This window comes from Bos grunniens, chromosome 8 (genome assembly GCF_055505025.1).
Source record: "Bos grunniens cultivar Pamir isolate PY7600 chromosome 8, Bosgru_T2T1.0, whole genome shotgun sequence".
Lineage (NCBI taxonomy): Eukaryota > Metazoa > Chordata > Mammalia > Artiodactyla > Bovidae > Bos > Bos grunniens.
Window position 1 is genome coordinate 85,163,932 of NC_141172.1, and position 26,502 is coordinate 85,190,433.

The window sequence follows — 26,502 nt, forward strand, 5'->3', positions numbered from 1 at the left end:
GGTTGTCCCGTGCCCTTCTCCAGGGAATCTTCCTAACCTAGGGATCAAATACACGCCTCTTACATCTAACCTGCACTGACAGAGGGTTCTTTACCACTAGCGCCACCTGGGAAACCCCATGAAGATGGAGGTGCCAGGGATTGAAACAGGGATCTCATAAATGCGAAACACACACTCCACCACAAAGCCATGAACTACCACCCCCACATCTTGTCTACTCTGTAAACTTACGTGCTGTGCTAAGTCGCTCAGTCGTGTCCGATTCTTTGCGACCCCATGGACTGTAGCGCGCCAGGCTCCTCTGTCCACGTAGATTCTCCAGACCAGAATACTGGAGTGGGATGCCATGCCCTTTTCCAGGCGATCTTCCCAACCCAGGAATCGAACCCAGGTCTCCCGCATTGCAGGCGGATTCTTTACCGCCTGAGCCACCAGGGAAGCTCTTGTCTAATTTTTCACAATTTCTCCAAGGGCACAAGTGACTGTAATTCTGAAACTTGAGCGAGAGAGTACTACAGTTGAAGAGTCAGGTCCAGTTGGGAGGCATGCCCTCTCCCCGGGGCATTGTGGGTAGTGTAGTCCTGCGCCCCTAGCTCACTGAGCGCGGTCTTGAGCTCTGGAGCGTTTAGGGTTGTGCGATCTCGCGCCCCGGGGAATTTTGGGTATTGTAGTACCCACCCCGAGGTGTTGTGGGTAGCGTACTTCTGAGCCGCGCTGCCGTGTTTTTGGACGTGGTGACAGTTTTTCAGTGCTTGTGGTGAGCTATCCCGCCTCTGGCTGCTGAGTCCAAGAGAGAGAGGCTCCGGAAAGCCGGGAGAGGGCGGGCGGGTTTGGTACGCCCTGTCCGTGGGGTCTTTGAGGTTTGATTTTATTTTTCCCCCGGGGTCAGGCGCGGTCCACCTCAGAGGAGCTGTTGGCAGAGGTCTCGGGTCGCTCAGTGTCCAGCGGTGCTGGGTACTCAGCGCCCTTCCTGAGGGGTCAAGACTAGTGCGGGTGGCTTGGGGGACACAAGTAACCTTTGTCCGGGGCAGACATCCCCATTGCTGAGCGCGTGCCTTGGACATTCTTCCTGGGTGTTAACTGGGGGAGTGTAGCTGGATGATTCCTACCTGGCGATGGAGGCAGCGCTTGGTCCCTAGGTTTTGCAGGGAGGACTCGCATGGGGCAGACACTCAGACTTACCTTGACTGACAATGGTGGTGGGGGAAACTTGGGTCAGCGGCCTCGGGCCCCACGGGCTCATGGGGGAGTTGGAAGGGCCTGGTGGGAGTCAGACACCCGGGTTTGCGTGGGGCACCCTTGTGCTCACATCTGCGACTCCTCCCGAAGTTGTCTGACTCCTCTGGTGCTGGGGCTCTTCCAGCAGCTTGGAGTGGAGCCCACAGGGCAGAAAGCTTTGTTCAAGCCATAGGGGACTGACTGGTGGGCTGACTCCCTGAAGTAATGGGGATGAGAGAATGTCCAGACTTAAGTTTTATTTTAAATTTTGCTTTATGAAAACGTTGTAAACATGCACAGAAGTAGCTGTGAGGTCTCCTGGATTCATCACACAGATTCACCACTTCTCAACAAGAGCCATGTTCTTTCTCCCCCAAATCTGCAACCTCAGGTGTATATCTCTTTGGGCATTTCGTCTCCCTGGGGGCCTATGTCAAGCCTGTTGTGGGAGCCCTGGCCTCGATAGGGAGAGTTCACATACAGGTCTGCCTGTATGTGAGTGTCCTTGGGCAAAGTACTGAATCTCCTGGAGCTGTTGGGAGTGTGGAAAGAGGTAAAACAGGGGTCTGGTATGTGTTAATATAGTGTTCATTCCTGTTTTTACTAACCTTTATAGGCACATAGAAGATTAATGTCATGCTGGATTATCAGCATAACGTTAGAGAAGGCTTGTTCTAAAACCCACTTCCCAATTCTGTTCCTTGTATTGTTCTTCTTTCCATGCCTGTATCTGATACCTTACTTTAGAGAAGTGCTCCTCAACTGCAGGCTTGGGGGTTTCCAAGAACTGGGAGAGAACACTGAAGCTGGAACTACTTCTCTCATACCAGGTTTTGCCTTGGAGCAGTCTGCTCCCTCACATTCAGAGGCAAACTGCCTGTTAGGGAGGAGAGGGTTCCTAGGGGCCTGGCCGACCTGCCTCAGATGATAGCACTTCCTTGTTATATTCTTATGGTGTCTTTGGTACTAAATGAGGGTGTGACTTTGATATCTTATGCCTAAGTCATATCTCCTCTTGGGCACAGAGCTGCAAGTGATTTCCCAGGAAGAGAGTTTTGTTTTTGATGGAGTACATTCCTGCACAGCTGTCCTAGGGCACATTCCTCTGCCCTCATCAGGTCTTTCCATCTTCGCAGTTGTTCCTGCATTGTTTCTCTCCATATCCATTCACACTGTTGTATTCTCAGGGCCTTGGAGTGGTGGAAAAACAGTGATGGTGAGAAGTACTGTTTTTAGAGCAAGAGTCCTGTGTGGTCAGTGTGCTTTCTAAGTTAGTGTTAGTTGCTCAGCTGTGTCCGACTCTTTGCGACCCCATGGACTGTAGCCCTCCAGGCTCCTCTGTCCATGGAATTCTCCAGGCAAGAATATTGGAGTGGGTAGCAGTTCCCTTCTCTAGAATCTTCCCAAACCAGGGATCAAACCCGGGTCTCCTGCATTGCAGGCAGATTCTTTACCATCTGAGCCACCAGGGAAGCCCAAGTTTTTTTTTTTTAGTTTAATGATTAAGTTAAAATGATTTAACTTAGTGATTATGCTTCTTTGTCTCTTTTCTACTCTGTCATATTTTTTACTTCATGTATTTTTTCCAGACTGTGACTTGACTTTTTATTTTCTTGCTAGTATCTTTTACAGAACAGAATTTTAAAAATCTTAACAGAATCCAGCTTACCATTTTTTTTTCATGAATTGTGTTTTTGCTGTCATATGTGAAGAGACATTGCCAAGTCCCCGGTCATCTAAATTTTTTCCCATGTTATTTTCCAGGAGTTTTATAGTTTCATGCTTTGCCTTTAAGTCTGTTATCCATTTTAAGTTGATTTTTGTGGAAGACATAAGGTCTGTGTATGTGGAAGTTCAGTTGTTCCAGTACTGCCATTTAATGAAAAGACAGTCTGTTCTCCACTGATTTTTTTCTTGCTCTGTTGACTTTATTTATGCGTGTCTATTTCTGTGTGCTCTATTCTGTTCCATTGATCTGTTTGTCTATTTTTTTAAATTTATTTTTTTGCCAATACCACACATTTAATTCTTGTAGCTTTATAGTAAGTTTAGAATCTAGTCATGTCAGTCTTCTGACTTTGTTATTCTTTAGTATTGTGTTGTCTCTTCTTGGTCACTTGCCTTTCCATATACACTTTATTTATTAAGGCTTAAAATGTATTTTAATAAGTTCATGTTGCATTATTTCATTTCTCAGAAAAACTTCAAAGGTATTAGGGACAAATCAAACATGGTACACCAATAAAAAATGCACAGCATAACTACCTAAGATAGGCAAAGCTAAGAGCTACTGTCTGACATTCAGCATACAGCAACCCTGTTCTCAAGATTGTACTAGGCCTATCAAGAAAGCTGTGAATGGCAACATCACAGACACAAAAGGGCCATTTCTGGGTTGTCCTTACCCAAGAAAAAGATGGAGGCAAGTTTAACACAAGATTTTTTAAAGATACACTAAATGAAAATCTCTAAGAGAAAATGTCTTCCTTGGGACATGAAAGGGTAATATACGGGACATAACAGAACCGTATGTATGTTGTCTGTGACCTCTGTGGACATGTGCCTGAATTCCCACCTGGGAGTGATTGGAACAGTGGGGCCAAGGTCACTGGGGGATGTTTGGGTTTTGTGGTATATGTGGCAGGATCTCTAGGGTAAGACAGTGCACTAAATCGTGTCTGACTCTTGCAACCCCACGGACTGTAGCCTGCCAGGCTCCTCTGTCTATGGGATTCTCCAGGCAAGAATACTGGAGTGGGTTGCCATTTCCTTCTCCTCCATATACACTTTAGAACCAGTTTGTTGATACCTTCAAAGTAACTTGCTGGAATTTTGATGGATTGAATGTATAGATCAAGTTGGAAAGAACTGACATTTTAACAATATCAAGTCTGCTGCTGCTGCTGCTAAGTCGCTTCAGTCATGTCCGACTCTGTGCGACCCCATAGATGGCAGCCCACCAGGCTCCACCATCCCTGGGATTCTCCAGGCAAGAACACTGGAGTGGGTTGCCATTTCCTTCTCCAATGCATGAAAGTGAAAAGTGAAAGTGAAATCGCTCAGTCGTGTCCGACTCTAGTGACCCCATGGACTGCAGCCTACCAGGCTCCTCCATCCATGGGATTCTCCAGGCAAGAGTACTGGAGTGGGGTGCCATTGCCTTCTCCGAATATCAAGTCTACCTATCCATAATATGGACGATCCATTGTTTTAGACCTTTGATTTTTTTCAGCAGAGTTTTGTAGTTTTCCTCATGTATATCTTCTACAAATTTTTAAAAGACTTATATCTAAGTATTTCATTTTTCTGGGTGCTACTGTAATGTTTTTGATTTCAAATTCCATCTGTTCATGGCTGGTATATAGGAAAGCAGTTGATTTTTGTATATTAACCTTGTGTCCTGAAGCTTTTATATAATCACATGTTCTAGAAAGAAATCTTGGATTTTCTACATAGACAGTTGGACTTCCCTGGTGGCTCAGTCAGTAAAGAATCCACCTGCAATGCAGGAAACCTGGGGTTGATCCCTGGGGTCAGGAAGATCCTCTGGAGAAGGCGATTGCAACCCATTCTAGTATTCTTGCCTGGAAAATTCCATGGACAGAGGAACCTGTGGGCTATAGTACATGGGGTCACAAAGAGTCAGACACGACTTAGTGACTGAACGCCACCACCACATAGACAATCAAGTCATCTTCAGAAAAGACAGTTTTATTTCTTCTTTCCTAGTCAGTATACCTGTTATTTCCTTTTCTTGTCTTCTTACATTATCCTGGAATTCCAGCTTGATGTTGAATAGGAGTGGTGAAAGGTGACATTCTTGCCTCGTTTCTGATCTTAATAGGATAGCATATAGGTTCTCACTTTTTTTTTAAATTTTATTTTATTTTTAAACTTTACAATATTGTATTGGTTCTGCCATATATCGAAATGAATCTGCCACAGGCATACATGTGTTCCCCATCCTGAACCCTCCTCCCTCCTCCCTCCCCATACCATCCCTCTGGGTCATCCCAGTGCACCAGCCCCAAGCATCCAGTATCGTGCATCGAGCCTGGACTGGCAACTCGTTTCATATATGATATTATACATATTTCAATGCCATTCTCCCAAATCATCTCACCCTCTCCCTCTCCCACAGAGTCCAAAAGACTATTCTATACATCAGTGTCTCTTTTGCTGTCTTGTATACAGGGTTGTTACCATCTTTCTAAATTCCATATATATGCATTAGTATACTGTATTGGTGTTTTTCTTTCTGGCTTACTTCACTGTGTATAATAGGCTCCAGTTTCATCCACCTCATTAGAACTGATTCAAATGTACACTTTCAAATGCTGTTAATTGTAGATTTTAACTTTTTTAGGCACAGCAACAATTGTTTGCAGAGAGTATCAGCACAGCCTATCTTTAACCTAAGCCTAACAAAATTAACATTGATTCTTTAATGTCATCTAATATCTCATCAGTGTTCATATTTCCTTGATTGCCTCCAAAATGTCTAAATAAGGTCCACACATGGCATTTGAATATCTCTTCAGTCTCCTTTTATTCCATAAGACCTTTCTCTTTTTATACTATTAACTTGTTGAAGTCTTAACAACAACAACAACAAAAATTGCAAATTATGTCATTTTACTCTCAGCACTTCAGCTTCATTTCTTAATAATGATTTTTCTCTGTATCCAGAATATCATGATCTTACCTAACAATATTCACAGTAATTCTCTAATGTCACCTAATACCCAGTTCATTTGAATTGGCCTTCATAGTTCCCAAAATGTTTTTCAGTTCGTTTGTGCAGATTCCTAGTGGCTCAGATGGTAAAGAATCTGCTTGCAGTGAAGGAGACTGGGTTTGATACCTGGGTTGGGAAGACTGCCTGGAGAAGGGAATGGCAACCCACTCCAGTATTCTTGCCTGGGAAATCCCAGGTACAGAGGAGCCTGGCGGGCTGCAGTCCATGGAGTCGCAAGGAGTCAGACACAACTGAGCCACTAACACATTCACTTTCACTTGTGCAGATTAGTCAGTTGAAGCTAATAGATGACACCTGAAGAATGATGTTTATTTCTTAAGTGGATTTGTGTTAAGGAAAATCTCCCCTCTAAAAAATTTTGTCATGAAATTGACTTGCTGAAGACCTAGGGTATTTTATGACTGTCCATTCTTACTTTCAAATATCACATTTCAAATCTTGGGTATATAAGTGGAGGGGAAGGAAGAGCCAGGTTATGGCTTCTATCCAGCTTCAGATTTCTCTCCAAATCTACATTCTGTTTGAACTGTAGTGCCCTTTCTGTTTTGAATTTCCTAGGCCTTGTCCTTAGGGCTGATGTAGATGAAGAACTTCTGTTTTTACTATGATAAGTCACCATTTCTCACCATGAATGCTCACTTGTGGGCACTATGAGACCCTTTCCTATTAATAGAGTCCATTCAGTGATTTAATAGAGTCTTACCCAGTTGGTGGGGCTGTGGGCTTCATTTGCCAACTAGAGATTGGGGCTGAACCTGCTACTGGTCCAGCTCTGGGGGCCTTATGTACAGGACACTGGTTAAGAATGGGCAACTCTCTCTGGAGTGGGAGCACTGAGTCCAGGACACTAGACTGACAGAGAACTCCTGATCCCAGAGAGTACTAATTACTGAGAACTCCCACGAAGGCTTCCACTTCTGTCCAAGACCTGATGCCACCAAGCTGCTGGCAACACACAGTGCAGGATGCCTCACCCAAATAAGAAGCATGACGAAAACACAAACCCAGTCATCAGCAGACAGACTTCCCACAGACACTCCCCCAAAAGGCATTTCACATAGCCCTTCCCATCAGAGGGAAAAAAAACTCACCTCCTCCCACTAGAATGTAGGTACAAGTCCCTCCAAATAAGAAGCTTGTCCAAACTAATGGACCAATCTCAACCACCAAGGGCAGAGACCAAAAGGAAGAACTATGACCCTAAAACCTGGGGAAAGGAGACTTCAAACTAGTAAATTAGAAAAAAAAAAATGAAAAGACAGAGAAATATTACACAAATGAAGGAGCAAGTTCAAAACTCAAATAAACAAAGAGGAAATAAGCAAACTACATGAAAAGAATTCAGAGTAATGGTAATAAAGATGATCCAAAACTTTGGAAATAGAATGGAGAAAATGCAAGAATCAGTTAACACATTCAAACAAAACAATTACTGAAATTAAAAATACTCAGGAAGGGATCAATAGCAGAATAACTGAGGCAGAACAATAGATAAGTAAATTGGAAGGTAGAATGGTAGAAATAACTGCTGAAGAGCAGAGTAAAGGAAAAAGAATGAAATGAATAAAGGATAGTCTCAGAGACATCTGGTCAAATAGTAACTGCATCAACATTCAAATTATAGGGGTCCCAGAAGAAGAAGAGAAAAAGAAAGGGTCTGAGAAAATTTTTGAAATGATTATAGTTGAAAATTGTCCTAACATGGGAAAGGAAATAGTCCATCAAGTCTAAGAAGCCCAGAGAGTCCCACTGAGGCTAAACCCAAGAAGAAACATACCAAGACATATACTAATCATACTAACAAAGATTAAACACAAAAGCAACAAGGGAAAAGCAGTGAGTAACATACAAAGGAAACTCCATATGATTAACAGCTGATCTTTCAGCAGAAACTCTGCAGGCCAGAAAGGAATGACAGGATACATTTAAAGTGCTGAAAGGGAAAAATATACAACCAAGATTACTTTACCCAGCAAGGATCTCATTGAATATTGATGGAGAAATCAAAAGCTAAAGACAAGGAAAAGTTAAGAGAATTTAGCACCACCAAACTAGCTTCACAACAAATGTTAAAGGGACTTCTATAGGCAGGAAACATGAGGGAAGGAAGCCTACAAAAACAAACCCAAAACAGTTAAGAAAATGCCAACGGGAACATATATATATCAACAATTACTTTAAGTGTAAATGGATTAAATGCTCCACCCAAAACACACAGACTGGCTAAATGGACACAAAAACAAGACTCATATGTATGCTGTCTATAGGAGACCCACTTTGGACCTGGAAACACATACAGACTGAAAGTGAGAGGATGGAAAAAGATATTTCATGCCAATGGAAATCAAAAGAAGAGTAGCAATTCTCAAATCAAATAAACCATGAAATAAAGAATATTATTAATAGAAGAGATAAGGAAGGACACTATATGATGATCAAGGGATCAATCCAAGAAGACATAACAATTGTAAGTATTTATGCACCCAACATAGGAGCATATCAATACATAAGATGAACACTAACAGAAATTAAAAGTTGCTTACTCCTTGGAAGGTTGTTATGACCAACCTAGATAGCATATTAAACAGCAGAGATATTACTTTGCCAACAAAGGTCCGTCTAGTCAAGGCTATGGTTTTTCCAGTTGTCATGTATGGATGTGAGAGTTGGACTGTGAAGAAAGCTGAGCGCCAAAGAATTGATGCTTTTGAACTGTGGTGTTGGAGAAGACTCTTGAGAGTCCCTTGGACTACAAGGAGATCCAACCAGTCCATCCTAAAAGAGACCATTCCTGGGTGTTCACTGGAAGGACTGATGCTGAGGCTGAAACTCCAATACTTTGGCCACCTTGTGCAAAGAGTTGACTCTGGAAAAGACCCTGATGCTGGGAGGGATTGGGGGCAGGAGGAGAAGGGGACGACAGAGGATGAGATGGCTGGATGGCATCACCGACTCAATGCACATGAGTTTGGGTGAACTCCAGGAGTTGGTGATGGATAGGGAGGCCTGGCGTGCTGCGATTCATGGGGTCACAAAGAGTCGGACATGACTGAGTGACTGAACTGAACAGACACAAAAGGGGAAATTGACAGTAATACAATAATTGTAGGGGACTTTAACACCCCACTTACGCCAATGGACAGATCATCAAAACAGAAAATTAATAAGGAAATATAAGCCTTAAATGACACATTAGACCAGATGTACCTGATTGAAATCTCTAGGACGTTGTATCTACATGCAGAAGAATACACTTTCTTCTCAAGTGTACATGGAACATTTTCCAGGATAGACCACATCTTGGGTCAACAATCAAGCCTTTGTAAATTTAAGAAAATTGATATAGTATCAAGCATCTTTTTTGATCACACTGCTATGAGACTAGATACTAATTACAGGGGGGAAACTGTAAAAAGCACAAATATATTCAGATTAAAGAATATATTTCTAAATAACCAACAGGTTACTGAAGAAATAAAAGGGGAAGTAAAGCAATCCCTAGAAACAAATAACAACAAAGACATGACTCAAAATCTATGGTATGTAACAAAAGCAATTCTAAGAAGGAAGTTTATAGCAATACAGTCTTACCTCAAGAAATAATAAAAACATCAAATAGACAACCTAATTTACACAAAGAAGAACCAAAAACCTCCCAAGTTAGTAGAAGGAGAGAAGTCGTAAAGATCAGAGCAGAAATTAATGAAAAGAAGGAAACAATAGTAAAGATTAATAAAACTAAAAGCTGATTCTTAGAGAAGATAAACGAATTTTACAAACCACAAGCCAGACTCATCAAGAAAAAAAGGGAGAAGCCTCAAATCAACAAAATTAGAAATGAGAAAGGAGAGGTTACAGCAGACAATGCAGAAATACAAAGAATTATAAGAGACTATTACAAACAGCTATATGCCAGTAAAATGGACAACCTGAAGAAATGGACAGATTCTTAGAAAAATTTAACTTTCCAAGACTGAACCAGGAAGAAATAGAAAATTATGGACAACCTATCACAAGCACTGAAATTGAGACTGTGAGAAGAATCTCCCAAAAAACAAAAGCCTAAGGCCAGATGACTTCACAAGTGAATTCTGTCAAATATTTAGAGAACAGCTAATGCCTGTCCTTAAACTCTTCCAAAAAATTGCAGAGGAAGAAAACGTACAAACTCATTCTATGAGGCCACCAATACCTTGATACCAAAACTAGATAATGACATCACACAGAAAATTATAGGCCAATATCACTGATGAACATAGATAAAAAAATCCTCAACATAATAATATCCACATATGATAAACCCACAGCAAACCATTTTCACCATTATCCTCAATGGTGAAAAACTGAAAGCATTTCCTCTAAGACTAGGAACAAGACAAGGGGGCCCACTCTAGCCACTAATATTCAACATAGTTTTGGAAGTCCTAGCTGTGGCAAACAGAGAAGAAAAAGAAATGAATCTAGAATTGGAAAAGAAGTCAAACTCTTACTGTTTGAAGATGACATGATACTATACATAGAAAAGCCTAAAGATACTATCAGAAAATTGCTAGACCTAATCAGTGAAATTAGTAAATTTGCAGGATATAAAATTAAGACACAGAAGTCAGTTGTATTCCTATACACTAACAATGAAAAGTCAGAACGAAATTAAGGGATCAATCCCATTTACATTGCAACAAAAAGAACAAAATACCTAGGAACAAACCTACCTAGGAAGACAAAAGAGCTGTATACAGAAAACTGTAAGACACTGATGAAAGAAATCAAAGATGACCTAGACAGATGGAGAGAGATGCCATGCTCCTGGATTGGAAGAATCAATATTGTGATAGTGACTATACTACCCAAAGCAATCTACAGATTCAGTGCAATTCTGATCAAACTACCAATGGCATTTTTCACAGAAGTAGAACAAAATGTCTCACAATTGATATGCAAACACAGAAGACCCTGAATAGCCAAAGCAATCTTGAGAAAGAAGAATGGAGCTGGAGGAATCAATCTTCCTGACTTCAGACTATACTACAAAGCTATAGTCATCAAGACAGTATCGTGCGGCACAAAAACAGAAATACAGACCAATGGCACAAGATAGAAAGCCCAGAAATAAATCCATGCACCTATGGCACCCTACTCCAGTACTCTTGCCTGGAAAATCCCATGGATGAAGGAGCCTGGTGGGCTACAGTCCATGGGGTCGCTAAGAGTCAGACACGACTGAGCGACTTCACTTTCACTTTTCACTTTCATGCATTGGAGAGGGAAATGGCAACCCACTCCAGTGTTCTTGCCTGTAGAATCTCAGGGACAGCAGAGCCTGGTGGGCTGCCGTCTATGGAGTCTCACAGAGTCGGACACGACTGAAGTGACTGAGCAGCAGTAGCAGCATGGGCACCTTAATTTTGATAAAGGAGGCAAGAGTGTACAGTGGAGAAGAGACAGTTTCTTCAATAAGTGGAGCTGGGAAAACTGGACAGCTATGTGTAAAAGAATGACATTAGAACACTTCCTAACACCATACACAAAGATAAACTTGAAATGGATCAAAGATCTTAAGGTAAGACCAAAAACTATAAAACTTGAAAACATAGGCAGAATGCTCTATGATGTAAATCACAGCAAGATCCTCCATGACCCATCTTCTAGAGTAATGGAAATTAAAAGAAAAAAATAAACAAGTGGGGCCTAATTAAACTTAAAAGCTTTTCACAGCAAAGGAAACAATAAATAAGATGAGAAGACAACCCTCAGAATGGGAGAAAATAACTGCAGATGAAGTAACTAATAAAGGATTAATCTCCAAAATGTATAAGCAGCTCAAACAGCTCAGTATTAGAAAAGCAAACAGCCCAATCAAAAAGTGGGCAGAAGACCTAAACAGACATTTCTCCAAAGAAGACAACTGGGTGGCTAATAAACACATGGAAAGATGCTCAACATCCCTCATTATTAGATGAGAAATCAAAACTACGATGAGGTATCATCTCACACTGGTCATCAAAAAAATCTTCAGTCAGTAAATGGTGGAGAGGATGTGGAGAAAAAAGAACTCTCTTGTACTGTTGATAGGAATATAAATTGATATAGCCATTATGGAGAACAATATGGAAATTGTTTTCCATATTGTTTTTCCTTAAAAACTAGGAATAAAATTACCATATGACCCAACAATCCCACTATTGGACATACAGTGTGAGAAAGCCATAGTTGAAAAAGACACATGTACTCCAGTGTTCATTGAGCACTATTTACAGTAGCTTGGACATGGAAGCAAAGTAGATGTCCATCGACAGATGAATGGATAATGAAGTTGTGGTACATATATACAATGGAATATTATTCAACTGTATAAAGGAATGCATTTGAGTCAGTTCTAATGATGTGGTTGAACCTTGAACCTATTATGCACAGTGAAGTAAGTCAGAAAGAGAAAAACAAATGTTACATATTAATGTGTGTATATGAAATCTAGAAAGATGACACTGATGTATCTGTTTGCAGGGCAGCAGTGGAGACATTGACATAAAGAACAGACTTGTGGACAGAGTGGGGGAAGGAGAGGGTGGGGCAAATTGAGAGAGTAGCACTGAAACATGCACATTACCATATATAAAATAGATATGCAGTGGGAGTTTGCAGTGTGACTCATCAAGCTCAAACATAATCTGTGACAACCTAAAAGGATGGGATGGGGTGGGATGTGGGAGGAGGTTCAAGAGAGAGGGGACATATATATACCTATGGCTGATTCATGTTGATGTATGGATGAAATCAACACAATATTGTAAAGCAATTATCCTCCAATTTAAACAAATTAAAAAAAAACTGGAAAATGTAAATGTAAGAAATCTTTGATAACAAAATGCAGATCAATGGCTGTTGGGGAGGGGAGTGAAAGATTACAAAGGAGCACATTAGTCATTTTTGGAAATGACTAATAAATTTACTCTCTTCGGTGTTGTGATGTTTTCACAGGTGTATAAGTATTTCAAACTTACTAAGCTGTATACTTTAAATACGTGTATAATTGTGTGTCTAATATATGCCAATAAGATATAGTTTTTTAAATTAAAAAAAGAAGGGAGGCCTCTGATACCATCTTCAACCTGCTTTCCTTACCTCCTTCTTGCCTCTGCTAAACTGTGAGGCTGGATAGATGGGTACTCCTCCTACACATCCCTTTCTTCTCTTTCTCTAGCTCTGCCTATGCGACGAGTCTTCTCTAGGAAGAGCACTCACCAGACTAAGAACATGGCCCTAGGGCTCCTGACTACTAGGGATGAGGTGAGTCCTAAAATTTCTTCCTAGCTCTTATAGGATGGACCCATTTCTTTTGTCGTGTACCGGAGCTGCCTTGATGGTGTTAGGCTGTACCTACCTCTGATCTTGGAGGTGTGACTTGTCTTACCTGGAGCCTTTTCTTGGACTCCTCTGGTCCATTCATGAGCTATACATTCATCAAGTAGTAAATTGTCATCAGCACAGTTGAAACACAATTATGGTTATGTGCCCAGTGATTCCAGGGCCTAAAAGAGTGAAGGAAGGCTTTCAAAGGAGGAGCTGCCTGAGCTGACCCTGACAGATATGGCAAGTTGAAGAGCTGAAGGAATGTATTTCTGTGAGAATGTGACTGGAAGCCTAGCACGTCTCTGAGACCAGGGGATCTGCAGGCTGTCCCTCGTCATATGGGAAGCTTGGAGCCGTCCGTGGCCTTTTGTTACATCAGTTTTCTCTGTGTAGAGGTGAGGATGCTGACTTGCTGTCTGCTGGTGATTCATGGGTAGCTATAATTTGGCTGGCCCCATGCTTTATATTTAAACGAGTTTTCCACACTTAAAAATTGGAAGAATACACCTAAGTCCTGAGTCCACATTCTTGGTGCATATGACAAGTAGCTGGAACCAAACAGCATCCCCATGGTGTAGTCACAGCCTCTCGTGCCCCTTGACCCCATGGCTGAAGTGCCTGCTTCATTCATTCATTACTTGCCTCGGCTCTGAAGGTTTTGCTTTTACCCACTCTGAGTCTGAATGGAGATAGTTCAACCAGAATCCTGAAATCCAGGCTGAGGAGTTTGGGCTTGAACTTGGAACAAGTTAGGTTTGAAGGATTTTGAGAAGTTTGCCATAAGTAGTAATTGAATGAATATATGTCCTAAATGAAAGATTTTCTAATCCCTAAGACTAGGCAGCTTGTGACCTTGACATAATCAAATGGAGTTAATGTTTACTGACTGCCTAAACAGACGCCAGGTGGGATACTTCTATTGATTATTATCATTTACAAAAAATAGTGTCAGTTGGTCTAATTAAATTTTGTGTTGCCTGTAATAAAAAATATGACAAGTATAAAATTTTTTTGTTAGATCTGAACTGCTGAGCTCATATGGTAGGTATTTGCCTGTTACTGTATAAGTTAAAAATACTTGATTTTGATGTTATCAGATAACATTGAGGGCTGTATGTCCCTCAATTGTCAAATCTTTTATTTGAGAGAAAGTGTTTATGCAGTACATGCAATTCAGAATGTTTCCTAAGGTATTTGTGGGGGGAATTTCTTTTATAGGTTTCTCTTTACCATTACTGATATTAATAGAGAGACATTCTTGGCCAAAATGAAACATTATTTTCCTGCCCCTTCCTGTGGGATCCTTGGCACACCCTGAACCATATCCTGTCTATGACCATCATCTCTCAATATACATTTTTTCCCTTTTATTCATTAATTAAAAATTGAACCCAGGGCATGAGCATCTGAGTAGCTTTGTTTTTATTTTTTAATATTTAATTTTTTTAAATTGTGAAAGTGTGATAACATATTCACAGGAGACTTGGAAAATACAGAACAATGTTACATATAGTTCCAGTATATTATAATTATTTTTTTAAGTAGAAAAGTTAAGATTTTTAGTTGGAGTTTCAAACTCTCATAAATTAATAGAATATAGAGAAGTAGAAGGGTTTAGTAGACCTGAAAAGCACTGTGAATGAATTCAGCATAATTAAAATTTATACAATTTTCACACAATAGTAGGATACAAATTCTATTCAAGTTCCTATAGACTGTAAACTAGGAGACACTGGAACATATCCAGGGACATAAAACAAGGTGCCAAAATTTCATGGTCTAAAAATGTTGAAATCATGCAGTCTATTCTCTTATCACTGTGAAATTATATTAGAAATTGATATCAAAGATATTTGAAAATAGCATATTTTCAGGTGCCATGTGACATTTATCAGGATAGATCTTCGACTTAGCCATCAAGAGCCTCAATAAAGTTAGACTGAAAAAAAAACACAGAGGATGATTGCAGAGAAGAAAGGTTGCCTATCTCCTTCATTTGGTTGTTTTTCTGGAACTTTATCTTGTCCCTTCATCTGGGACAAAACCCTCTGCTTTTTCATCCTGGTTAACTTTCTAGCTACTAGTGGTTTTCTAGCTACTGTGGGATTGTAGTTCTTCTTGCTTCTTCTGTCTGCCCTCTGATGGAAGAGGCTGAGAGGCTTGTATAAGCTTCCTGATGGGAGAGACTGGTGGTGAGAAAAACTGGGTCTTGCTCTGGTGGGCAGAGGTATGCTTGCTGCTGCTGCTGCTAAGATGCTTCAGTCATGTCCGACTCTGTGCGACCCCAGAGATGGCAGCCCACCAGGCTTCCCTGTCCCTGGGATTCTCCAGGCAAGAACACTGGAGTGGATTGCCATTTCCTTCTCCAGTGCATTGAAAGTGAAAAGTGAAAGTGAAGTCGCTCAGTCATGTCCAACTCCTAGCGACCCCATGGACTGCAGCCTACCAGGCTCCTCCCTCCATGGGATTTTCCAGGCAAGAGTACTGGAGTGGGGTGCTATTGCCTTCTCCATAAGAGGTATGCTTAGTAAAACTTTAATCCAATTATCTGCTGATGGGTGGGGTTTGGCCTGAGGCAGCTCAGCCCTGGGGTCTGTGGACTCTATTGTAGGGTTAATGGAGACCTCCAAGAGGACTTAGGCCAAAGAACCTCTTCCAGGACTGCTGCTGCCTTTGCCCCCATCCTTATGGTTAGCCACTGCTAACCCACATCTCCACAGCAGACCCTTCAACACAAGCAAGTCACTGCTCCTTTTCCCTGGGTTTTGGCATGTACAAGATTTTGTTTGTGTCCTCCCAGAGTGGAGTCTTTGAATCCTCCAATCCTGTGGAAGTCCTGTAATTGAATCCCACTGACCTTCAAAATCCGATTCGCTGGGGATTCCCAGTTCCTTTGCTGGATCCCCAGGCTGGGAAGCTGGATGTGGGGCTCAGAACTGTCACAACAATGGGAAAACTTCTTTGATAATATCATTCTCCTGATTGTTGGTTGCCCACCTAATGGGTATGGGATTTGATTTTGTGTTTGTGCTCTTCCTACCATCTAGTTGCGGCTTCTTCTTTGTCTCTGGACATGGGATATCTTTTTTGGTGAGTTCCAACATCCTCCTATTGATGGTTGTTCAACAGCTAGTTGTGATTTTGGTGCTTTGGCAGGACTGAGTAGCTTTGCTTTTAAGAAGTTTCCATACTTGCAGATATACGGTACTCATAACATACTTGTTTCATAAAGGGACACGATCTTAACTTACTCTGAAAGAAAACAGAACAATGGATTTGTTAGGTTTGTTTGTTTTGCTGTTAGTTATTTGAGACATAGAAATTTACGTATTTTCAGTTCAGTTCAGTCGCTCAGTCATATCCGACTCTTTACGACCCCATGGACTGCAGCATGCCAAACTTCCCTGTCCATCAACAACTCTCAGAGCTTACTCAAACTCATGTCTATTGAGTTGGTGATACCATCCAACCATCTCATCCTCTTTCACCCCTTCTCCTACCTTCAATCTTTCCCAGCATCAGGGTCTTTTCCAAGGAGTCAGTTCTTTGCATCAGATGGCCAAAGTATTGGAGTGTCAGTTTCAGCATCAGTCCTTCAATGAATATTCAGGACTGATTTCCTTTAGAACTGACTGGTTTGATCTCCTTGCAGTCCAAGAGACTCTAAAGAATTTTCTTCAAAACCACAGTTCGAAAGTGTCAATTCTTTGGCACTCAGCTTTCTTTATAGTCCAACTCTCACATCCATACATGACTACTGGAAAAACCATAGCTTTGACTAGATGGACCTTTGTCAGGCAAGTAATGTCTCTGCTTTTTAATATGCTGTCTAGTTTGGTCAAAACTTTTCTTCCAAGGAGCAAGTGTCTTTTAATTTCATGGCTGCAGTCACCATCTGCAGTGACTTTGGAGCCCCCCAAAATAGTCTCTCACTGTTTCCATTGTTTCCCTATCTATTTGCCATGGAGTGATGTGACTGGATGACATGATCTTGGTTTTTTGTATGTAGAGTTTTAAGCCAACTTTTTCACTCCCCTCTTTCACTTTCATCAGGAGGCTCTTTAGTTCTTCGCTTTCTGCCATAAGTGTGGTGTCATCTGCAAAACTGAGGTTACTGATATTTCTCCCAGCAATCTTGATTCCAGCTTGTGCTTCATCCATCCCAGCATTTCACATGATGTACTCTGCATATAAGTTAAATAAACAGGGTGACAATATACAGCCTTGATGTACTTCTTTCCCAATTTGGAACCAGTCTGTTGTTCCACGTCCAGTTCTAACTGTTGCTTCCTGACCTGCATATAGGTTTCTCAAGAGGCAGGTCAGGTAGTCTGGTATTCCCATCTCTTTCAGAATTTTCCACAGTTTATTGTGATCCACACAGTCAAAGGCTTTGGCATAGTCAATAAAGCAGAAGTAGATGTTTTTCTGGAACTCCCTTGCTTTTTCCATGATCCTGCGGATGTTAGTAATTTGATCTCTGGTTCCTCTGCCTTCTCTAAAACCAGCTTGAACATCTGGAAGTTCACGGTTCACGTATTGCTGAAGCCTGGCTTGGAGAATTTTGAGCATTACTTTACTAGCGTGAGATGAGTGCAATTGTGCAGTAGTTTGAGCATTCTTTGGCATTGCCTTTCTTTGGGATTGGAATGAAAACTGACGTTTTTCAGTCCTGTGGCCACTGCTGAGTTTTCCAAATTTGCTGGCATATTGAGTGCAGCACTTTGACAGCATCATCTTTCAGGATTTGGAATAGCTCAACTGGAATTCCATCACTTCCACTAGCTTTGTTCACCACTTTCTAATTCCATAATGTTTTCAGACCCCTCCCACCCTAGAGGTGGAGAAGGAAATGGCAACTCACTCCAGTATTCTTGCCTAGAGAATCCTGTGGATGGAGGAGCCTGGTGGGCTGCTGTCCATAGGGTCACACAGAGTCGGACACGACTGAAGCGACTTAGCATGCATGCATGCATTGGAGAAGGAAACGGCAACCCACTCCAGTAGTCTTGCCTGGAGAATCCCAGGCACAGAGGAGCCTGGTGGGCTGCCATCTGTGGGGTTGCACAGGGTCAGACATGAGTGAAGCAACTTAGCAGCAGCACTCCAGAGAAATCCTGCACTCATTAGGAGTCACTCCCCATTCTCCCCTCCCCCAGCTCTTGACAACTACTAATCTATTTGTATACATTTGGTTGTTCTGGATGTTGCATATAAATGGAATCATGTAATATATGGTGTTTTGTGGCTGTTTTCTTTCACTTGGCATAATATTTTCAAGATTCATCCACACTGTAGCCCAAACCAGTAATACTTTATTCTTCTTTAAGGTTGAATAATATTCCATTGTTTGGATATAAGCCATTTTGTTTACTCACTTATCAGTTGATGGATATTTCAATTATTCCTGTCACTATAATTTAATTAAGATTTTTGGTCTGTCTGTGTGCATCTGACAAGTTTTAATGATAAAATTATAGTATTTTTAAACTAGTGACTACACCACTATCATACCTTTTTTCACTTTAAAAAATGAAAAAAATCACAAACATTTACATTCAAATCAGTAACTCTACTGGTTAAATCATTAATAGATTTTCACTATTCCATCCCGCTGTGTTTCTCAGTCATTAGAAATTTAACCTGTTCTCAATGTTTCAGAATTGTTTCTATGGGAAATTTTATTCATGAAGTGAATTTTGGACTTACCACAGAATATGGCCAAGTGAAGAAAGATGCCACCAAATATGGCCAGGTGAAGAGAGATGAGTGTTTTAGATCATGTGAGTTACAATTCTATAGTAGAGCATCTGTGGGTTTTTGTCTGCTTTTAAAACCATTGACAAGATGCTCTAACACCTTTGCTCTCTATTCTGCTACCACTAGCTTTCCTTTCCCTCCTGCCAGATGTTTGTCCCTTCCTGTATCATAGGCTTTCCCCCTTTCCTTCTTATGGCATCTGTGTTCCCTTTCTCTCTACATGCCTCATCTTGATTTTTAGCCCTCTGATTTTTTCATGTCTATTCTGAATCTTACTCATGTTTTAAATTTAATTTTTCTTTTACTTAAAAAATTTTTGTTTTGGCTGTACATGGATTTTATTGTGGTACACAGGCTGTTTGGTGCATTGGCTTTCTCTAGTTGCAGAGCATGGGCTTAGTTGCCCTGAGGCTTGTGGGAGCTTAGTTCCCCAACCAGGGATCAAACTTGTGTCCCCTGCATTGGAAGGCAGATTTATAACCAGGGAAATCTCTAGATTTCTACTAGACCACCAGGGAAGTCCCTAAAGTTTAGTTTTTTTTTTTTTTTTTTTGGTGTTACAAACCATAATTCACCCTGTGGATTAAATTTCCAGACAAGGACTTTAAACTCTCTAATATTAGCTATACTCAGTGAGGAAAGGAAAATAGCATTATCAACTATCAGATAAAATCAACTGCTAGACAAAGGGAAAGAAGAACATTTTGGAATGATAAAGAGGTCACGTCATCAGGAGGACATAACAGTTAGGTGTGTATATACTTATTCAAAATAGCAAAACTTCAAAATAATTGCCAGAATTAAAGGGAAAAAAAGACTCCCCTCTGAGTAATTGATAGGACAACGAGGTAAAATTTAGTAAAGAGGTAGATAATCTGAAGAAAACTAGCAACTGTGTTATCCTGGTTGATAGTTATAGAACACACCACCCTACAACTGTGGAATACATATTCTTTTCGAGTACATTTGGTATGCTCACCAAAATAGACTACATGGGGTTCTGTAAAGGAAATCTTAACAAATTTAAAAAGATGCAAAGAATACAAAGTATATATTTTGTGACTAAGAGAATTGTGTTAGAAGTCAACAGTAAAATATCTAAGTAAATTTCAAATATTGGAAATTAAACAATACAGTCCTTACTATCCTTACACCAAAGAAGAAATTGCCTAGAAAATCCCATGGGCAGAGGAGCCTGGTAGGCTGCAGTCCATGGGGTCGCGAAGAGTCAGACACGACTGAACGACTTCACTTTCACTTTTTACTTTCATGCATTGGAGAAGGAAATGGCAACCCACTCCAGTGTTCTTGCCTGGAGAATCCCAGGGATAGGGAGGCCTGGTGGGCTGCCGTCTATGGGGTTGCACAGAGTCGGACACGACTGAAGCGACTTAGCAGCAGCAGCAGCAGAGAATATTTCAAACAGACTGATGATGGAAATACAACTTACCAAAACTTGTGGGAGGCTAACTGAGTAGTTCTGCCTTGCCAGCCTTCCAGCAGTGTCATCCATCACTCTTGGGGCTAACCCATGCCTAGTGTCCAACTTGACCCATGAAGTGTCCCTAGAGGGTCTGAGAGGAAGACAGTATTGCTGATTGGGCCCACATATTTTCTCTTCCATTTCACTTTCTGTTCCTTATTGTGGAAGCTCAGGGTCTGTAATAAGCACTGAGGACATGCAAGTAGGCTTAGTAGTTGGGAATTTACTGAAACAAATACCCCAGAGCTATCACCTGCTTGCGTTCTTAGACTTGGATAGAGGCAGCTTATTGTAGCTACAGTGCTACCTTGCCAATTGGCTGATAAGCCACTTTGGACTTTATCTATATTTCTTGTTATCAGGCACATTGGGCCAAAACCCAAGGTCTCCTTTGCTTAATGAGGAAGATAACTTCAGGACAGAAACATCATAGGCTCTGCCTTTAATGGACTAATGTTGAATGGAAAATTCATGTATATAACATAAAACAGGAAATTCTGCAATAAAATGAAGACAAACCATCTTATTTTGTGAAAGAAGAAATCTCAGATATTGGGTTTCTTCATGGTACTGGGAATGCTCTTGCGGCATTGTCCTTGGGAGCCCGGTTTGGGGAAAGCTTGTAACACTGGCTTAGGTTGCTGCTGCTAAGTCACTTCAGTCGTGTCCGACTCTGTGTGACCCCAGAGACTGCAGCCCACCAGGCTCCCCCGTCCCTGGGATTCTCCAGGCAAGAACACTGGAGTGGGTTGCCATTTCCTTCTCCAATGCATGAAAGTGAAAAGTGAAAGTGAAGTCGTTCAGTCGTGTCTGACTCTTCGAGACCCCATGGACTGCAGCCTACCAAGCTCTTCCATCCATGGGATTTTCCAGGCAAGAGAACTGAAGTGGGCTGCCATTGCCTTCTCCCTGGCTTAGGTTAGGTTTCTCCAATACCTTCCCTGAGAAACTCATTTATTTCTGGCAGGTGACCATGTCTCCCAAAATTCTTCAGTAACAAGAACCAAGGGATTTGATGAGTATAAGATCAGTCTAAACTCAGAATTTCCTACAAAGAGAGTGATACTTCAGGAAGAAGAACCCACATTTGTGGAAATGTGTCGTTTATGGCAGAGGCTTCAGATTCAGTTATGAGCTCAGGCAACATCAGAAAATTCATTCTGGTGAGAACCTTATATGTAGGATAATGGAAGTAAATGCTTCATTGAAAGCTCAAAACTTACTCAATATCAGAGGATTCATTCTCACTTGTAAAGAGAGAAACTTTACAAGTGTACTGAATATTTTAAAAGCATCAGTCAAAATTCTGATCTTTCACATTAGCAATTTCACACCAGAGAGAAACCCTATGGATGTCACAGTGTAGGAAAAGAAAGGATTCAAATCCATCCCAGATCTCTTTCAGCACTGGGTTGGCAGGGCCCCTTGAGCTCAGAGGGGTGACCCTGCCTCTGTGACTCTTTGAGAGCCTCTGATGTAAGCAAAGAGTGGCAGCCTTGTCCCTTGGCCTGTGGTGGAATTGGCAGCCCTGACAACTTATGAATAGCCTTTCTTTCCTTAGCCTAATGATAGCCTAATCATTCCCCATGGCTCAGACAGTAAAGCGTCTGCCTGCAATGCGGGAGATCCAGGTTTGATCCTTGGGTTGGGAAGATCCCCTGGAGAAGGAAATGGCAACCCACTCCAGTATTCTTGCCTGGAAAATTCCATGGACAGAGGAGCCTGGTGGGCTATAGTCCATGGAGTCTCAAAGAGTCGGACATGACTGAGCGACTTCTCTTCACTTTCTTTCCTTGAAGGATAATGCATATTCACATTCTTCTTATCCCATCCCATTTTAAACTGCCTGCCTACTGACTATCCATGAGGAAGCCCTGGCACAAAAACTTTAAATCAAATATCTTAAATATGCATGAAGACCTAAAGGAAAATGAGGACATGGAATGAAAAGAACTAAGTCAGCAATATTTGAACAAATAGAGTATCAATAAAGAGAATTTATAAAAGAGGACCATATAGAAGTCTTGGTGCTGCAAGCTCAGTAACTGAACTGAAAAATTCATTATAGGGATTCAACAACATATTTAAACAAGGAAAATTAAGTCTGTGCCACTTGGAAATACTTCAATTGAAGTTACCCATTCTGAGGAACAGAAAGAAAAGATTAGTAAAATGTGAACAGTTCTTGAAAGACCTGTGCGACACCATCAGGTTTACTTTACATACACATAATGGAAATTGCAGAAGGAAAGAAGAAAGAAAATTCCAAGAAATAATATCCAGAAACTTCCCATGTTTGATGAAAGACATAAATCTATACATCCAAGACACTCAACAAACTCCAAGTAAGATAAACTAAAAAAAAATCCACATTAGGACATAGTAGTCAAATTGTCAAAACCCAAAGACAGAATTTTGAAAACAGCAAGTAAGAAGTTGTTTGTTACCTGCAAAAGACCCTAAAATAGATTAACAGACAATTTTTAATCAGAGCCCATGGAGGCCACCAGTCAGTGGGATCACATATTTTAAATCTTGGAAGAAACACTGTGAACTAAGAATTCTATATCTGGCAAGTTATTCTTGAAAAATGAAGGATAAATCAAGATGTTAATTTAAACAAAACCTGAGAGAGCTCATTAATGATAGACCTGCTCTATAAAAACCCTGAACCAAAAAAACAAAACTTCAGGCTGAACTGAAAATACATTAGGTAGTTACTCTAAACCATTAGAAAGAGAAGTGAATGCTAGTGCATAAGCTAGTATAAAAGCCAATATTATTGTGCTTTTTTGTGTAGTTTATAACTTCTGCTTTTTCTATGTGGTTTCAGGCAAACACAGAAAGTATACATCTATATTAGTGAGCATACACGGTATAAAGATGTAATCTTGGACAATTAGAAAATAAGGGGAGTGGGATGGAAAAATATAGGAGCAAGAGTGCTGGTATACTATTGAAACTAAGTTAGTAGACTTTTACAAGTTAAAAATGTTAACATGTTAACCACTAAGAAACTACTTAAAAATACACAGAAAATTAAAGAAGGGGATAAAGGTGAAAAAAAACCACAAGGGAAAAAAATATTTTAAAAGGCAGCAATGGAGGAATTGAGAAACAAAAGACATACACAGAAAACAAATGGCTAAATGGCAAAGGTAAATCCTTCCTTTTCAATAAACACATTCAATGTAAGTAGTATAAAATCCCCAGTCAAAAGGCCTAGGTTAGCAGTTTGGATTTTAAAAAGAAAAACAAGATCTGTGTGTGGTTGTCTATAGGAGACTTACTTTAGATATATAGATATAAAGAGGTTGAAAGTAAGAATGGAAAGAAGTGAAAGTAAGAGTGAAAGAAAGAATGGAAAAGATGTTTCATACTAATAGTAACCAAAAAAGAGTTGAGATAGCTGTACTGAGACAAAGTAGATTTTAAATTAGGAAAAGATAACAAGATGAAGAAAGATATCATATATTGATAAAAAGCTTACTACAGAAAGAAGATATAATGATTATAATATATATCAATATATAAAAAACATATGGAATGACAATGGACAGAATTGAGAGAGAAAATAGTTATACAATAATGGTTGATGAGTTTAATACTCAGCTTTATATACTGCATAGGGCAGCCAGATAGGAGATCAACAAGGAAAAATAGAACTTGAATCACACTATAAATCAATTGCACCTAACATGTACAGAACACACCACCCAACAACAATAAAATATATATTCCACTTAAGTGCACATCAAACATTTTCCAGGACAGACCATATCTTACGCCACAGGTAAGTCAGTAAGTCTTAAGTTTGAAATGATTAAAATCTTACAGAGTAACTTTTCTGTTCACAGTGGAATGAAACTAGAAATGAATAACAATTTTGGAAAATTCACAAATATGTGGAAACTAAGTAGGACACTCTTAAACAACTAATGTATCAAAGAAGAAAAGTCACATAAAGAAAATACTTTGGGAAAAAAATGGAAATTAAAACATGACATACCAAAACTTATGGAATATGGTGAAAGCAGTGCTTAGAGGGAAATTTATAACTGTAAATGCACATATTAAAGGAGAACTTAATAACCTAACTGTATAACCTGTATAACTAGAAAAAGAAGCACCAAGTAAACCCAGGCTAGCAGAAGGAAGAGAAATAACAAAAGTTAGAGCAAAGACAAATAGAGAATAGAAAAATGACAGAGAAATCAAGAAAACCTAAAGTTGGTTTGTTAAAATGATCATCTAAATTGACTAACAAAAAAATAAAACTCAAGTTACTCTAATCAGAAATCAGAAATTGAAAACTTTATTATCAATTTTTTAAAGATATAAAGGATTGTAAGGGAATACTATCAACAGATATGCTGCCCAAGGTGAAATTAACACATTTTGAGGCATACACATTTCTATCTAAACTTCCTCAGTAAAGAATAGAAATTATGAATAGATCTATAATTAATGAGAATATTGGATCAGTAATTAAAAAAAAAACTCTCAACAGAGAAAAGCTTACAGTGAGATGGCTTCAGTTATTAATTCTACTAAATATATAAAGAAGAGTTAAGACAAATCTTTCTCAAGCTATTCAAAAATATTGGAGAGGACACTTCCTATCTAATTCTGTGACAAATTGCTCTGACTCCAGAGGTCTCAGACAAACAGTCTTCAAGAAAAGAAAACTACAAGCTAATATTCCTTATTAATATAGGGACAAAAGTCCTCACCAAGATGCTCTCAAAGTGAATCCAGCAGCATATTAGACCGATAGAGGTTTACAATGTGTTTTAGAATATTAATATCCTGTAATACTGCATTCAGAGAATAAAATATAAAAACTGCATGAACATTTTAGTTGATGACAAAAAAGCATTTGACAAAATTCAGCATTCTTTTCATGATAAAAATATTGAGTAAACTAGGAATAGATGTAAACTTCCTCAACATGATAAAGGCCTTATATGAAAAAATCTACACTAATATTATTCTTACTGGTGAAAGACTGAAAACTTTTCCCTGAAGAACAGTGCAAGATAAGGATTTCAGCTTTTGCCACTTCTGTTCATCATAGTACTGACAGTTCTAGCCATAATTAGGCAGAAAAAGAAAAGATCCAAGTTGGAAAAGAAGCAAAATTATATCTTCACTGAAGACATTATCTCAAATCTATACAACAATCCACAAAACGTTGTTAGAGCTGATAAATTAATTCAGCAGTTTCAGGAGACAAAATCAACACAAAAATGACAGTTGTATCTATTTGTTTCCAAAGACCTATTCAAACAGGAAATATATATTTTTTTAATTCCATTTGTAATGGCATCAAAAATAATGTTCTGCTATAAACTTAACCAAGGAGTCAAAATAAATGTTCACTGAGAAGTGCAAAACATTGCTAAAATTAAAGAAGACCTAAGTAAATGGAAAGACTTCCCATGCTTATGGATTGGAAGACAATATTCCTGCAAAGACAGTAATATCCAAAGTGATCTATGGATTCAGTACAGTCCCTCTCAAAATATCTTTCATGTTTTATATAAATAGAAAAAAAAAACCCTAAAATTCATTTGGAATCTCATAGGACCCTGAAGTCAAAAGAATCTTGAAAAAGGAAAAGAAAGTTGGAGGACTCACTCTGCTTGGTTTCAGTACTTAGTACCAAGCTACAGACAGTGACAAAAGTGTCAAACTGCCATAAGTATAAACATATAGATTAGTGGAATAGAACTGAGAGCTTAGCAAAATATCTCTTATATATGGTCGATTGATTTTTGACAAGGATGCCAAGACTATTCAGTTGAAAAAGAACAGTCTATACAAGTGGTGCTTGGACAACTGGATATCCACAACTAAAAGAACACACTTGAGATAAATGAAAAATTAAAAATCCTCTGCAAAGAAATAGAAGATACAATGAATCAGCATG

The 26,502-nt window shown here is 39.8% G+C and overlaps 1 protein-coding gene across 8 annotated transcripts in view; it reads left to right on the forward strand.

Moving 5' to 3' along the window:
- The first annotated feature begins 686 nt into the window (after positions 1 to 686).
- ZNF169 (zinc finger protein 169) overlaps positions 687 to 26,502 on the forward strand; it is a 54,912-nt gene continuing 29,096 nt past the window's right edge. For 4 of the 8 annotated variants that reach the window (XM_086315651.1, XM_086315652.1, XM_086315653.1 and 1 more), the window contains exon 1: positions 687 to 757. Coding sequence is in view for 4 of the 8 variants with exons in the window: in XM_086315647.1 (XP_086171773.1) it covers positions 13,187 to 13,264 (78 nt within the window). In the remaining 4 variants the exon portion in view is untranslated. Of the gene's footprint in view, positions 758 to 13,178; positions 13,265 to 18,988; positions 19,111 to 26,502 lie in introns of all 8 variants that reach the window. The other 4 variants (XM_086315649.1, XM_086315650.1, XM_086315647.1 and 1 more) reach the window with 2 other exon arrangements.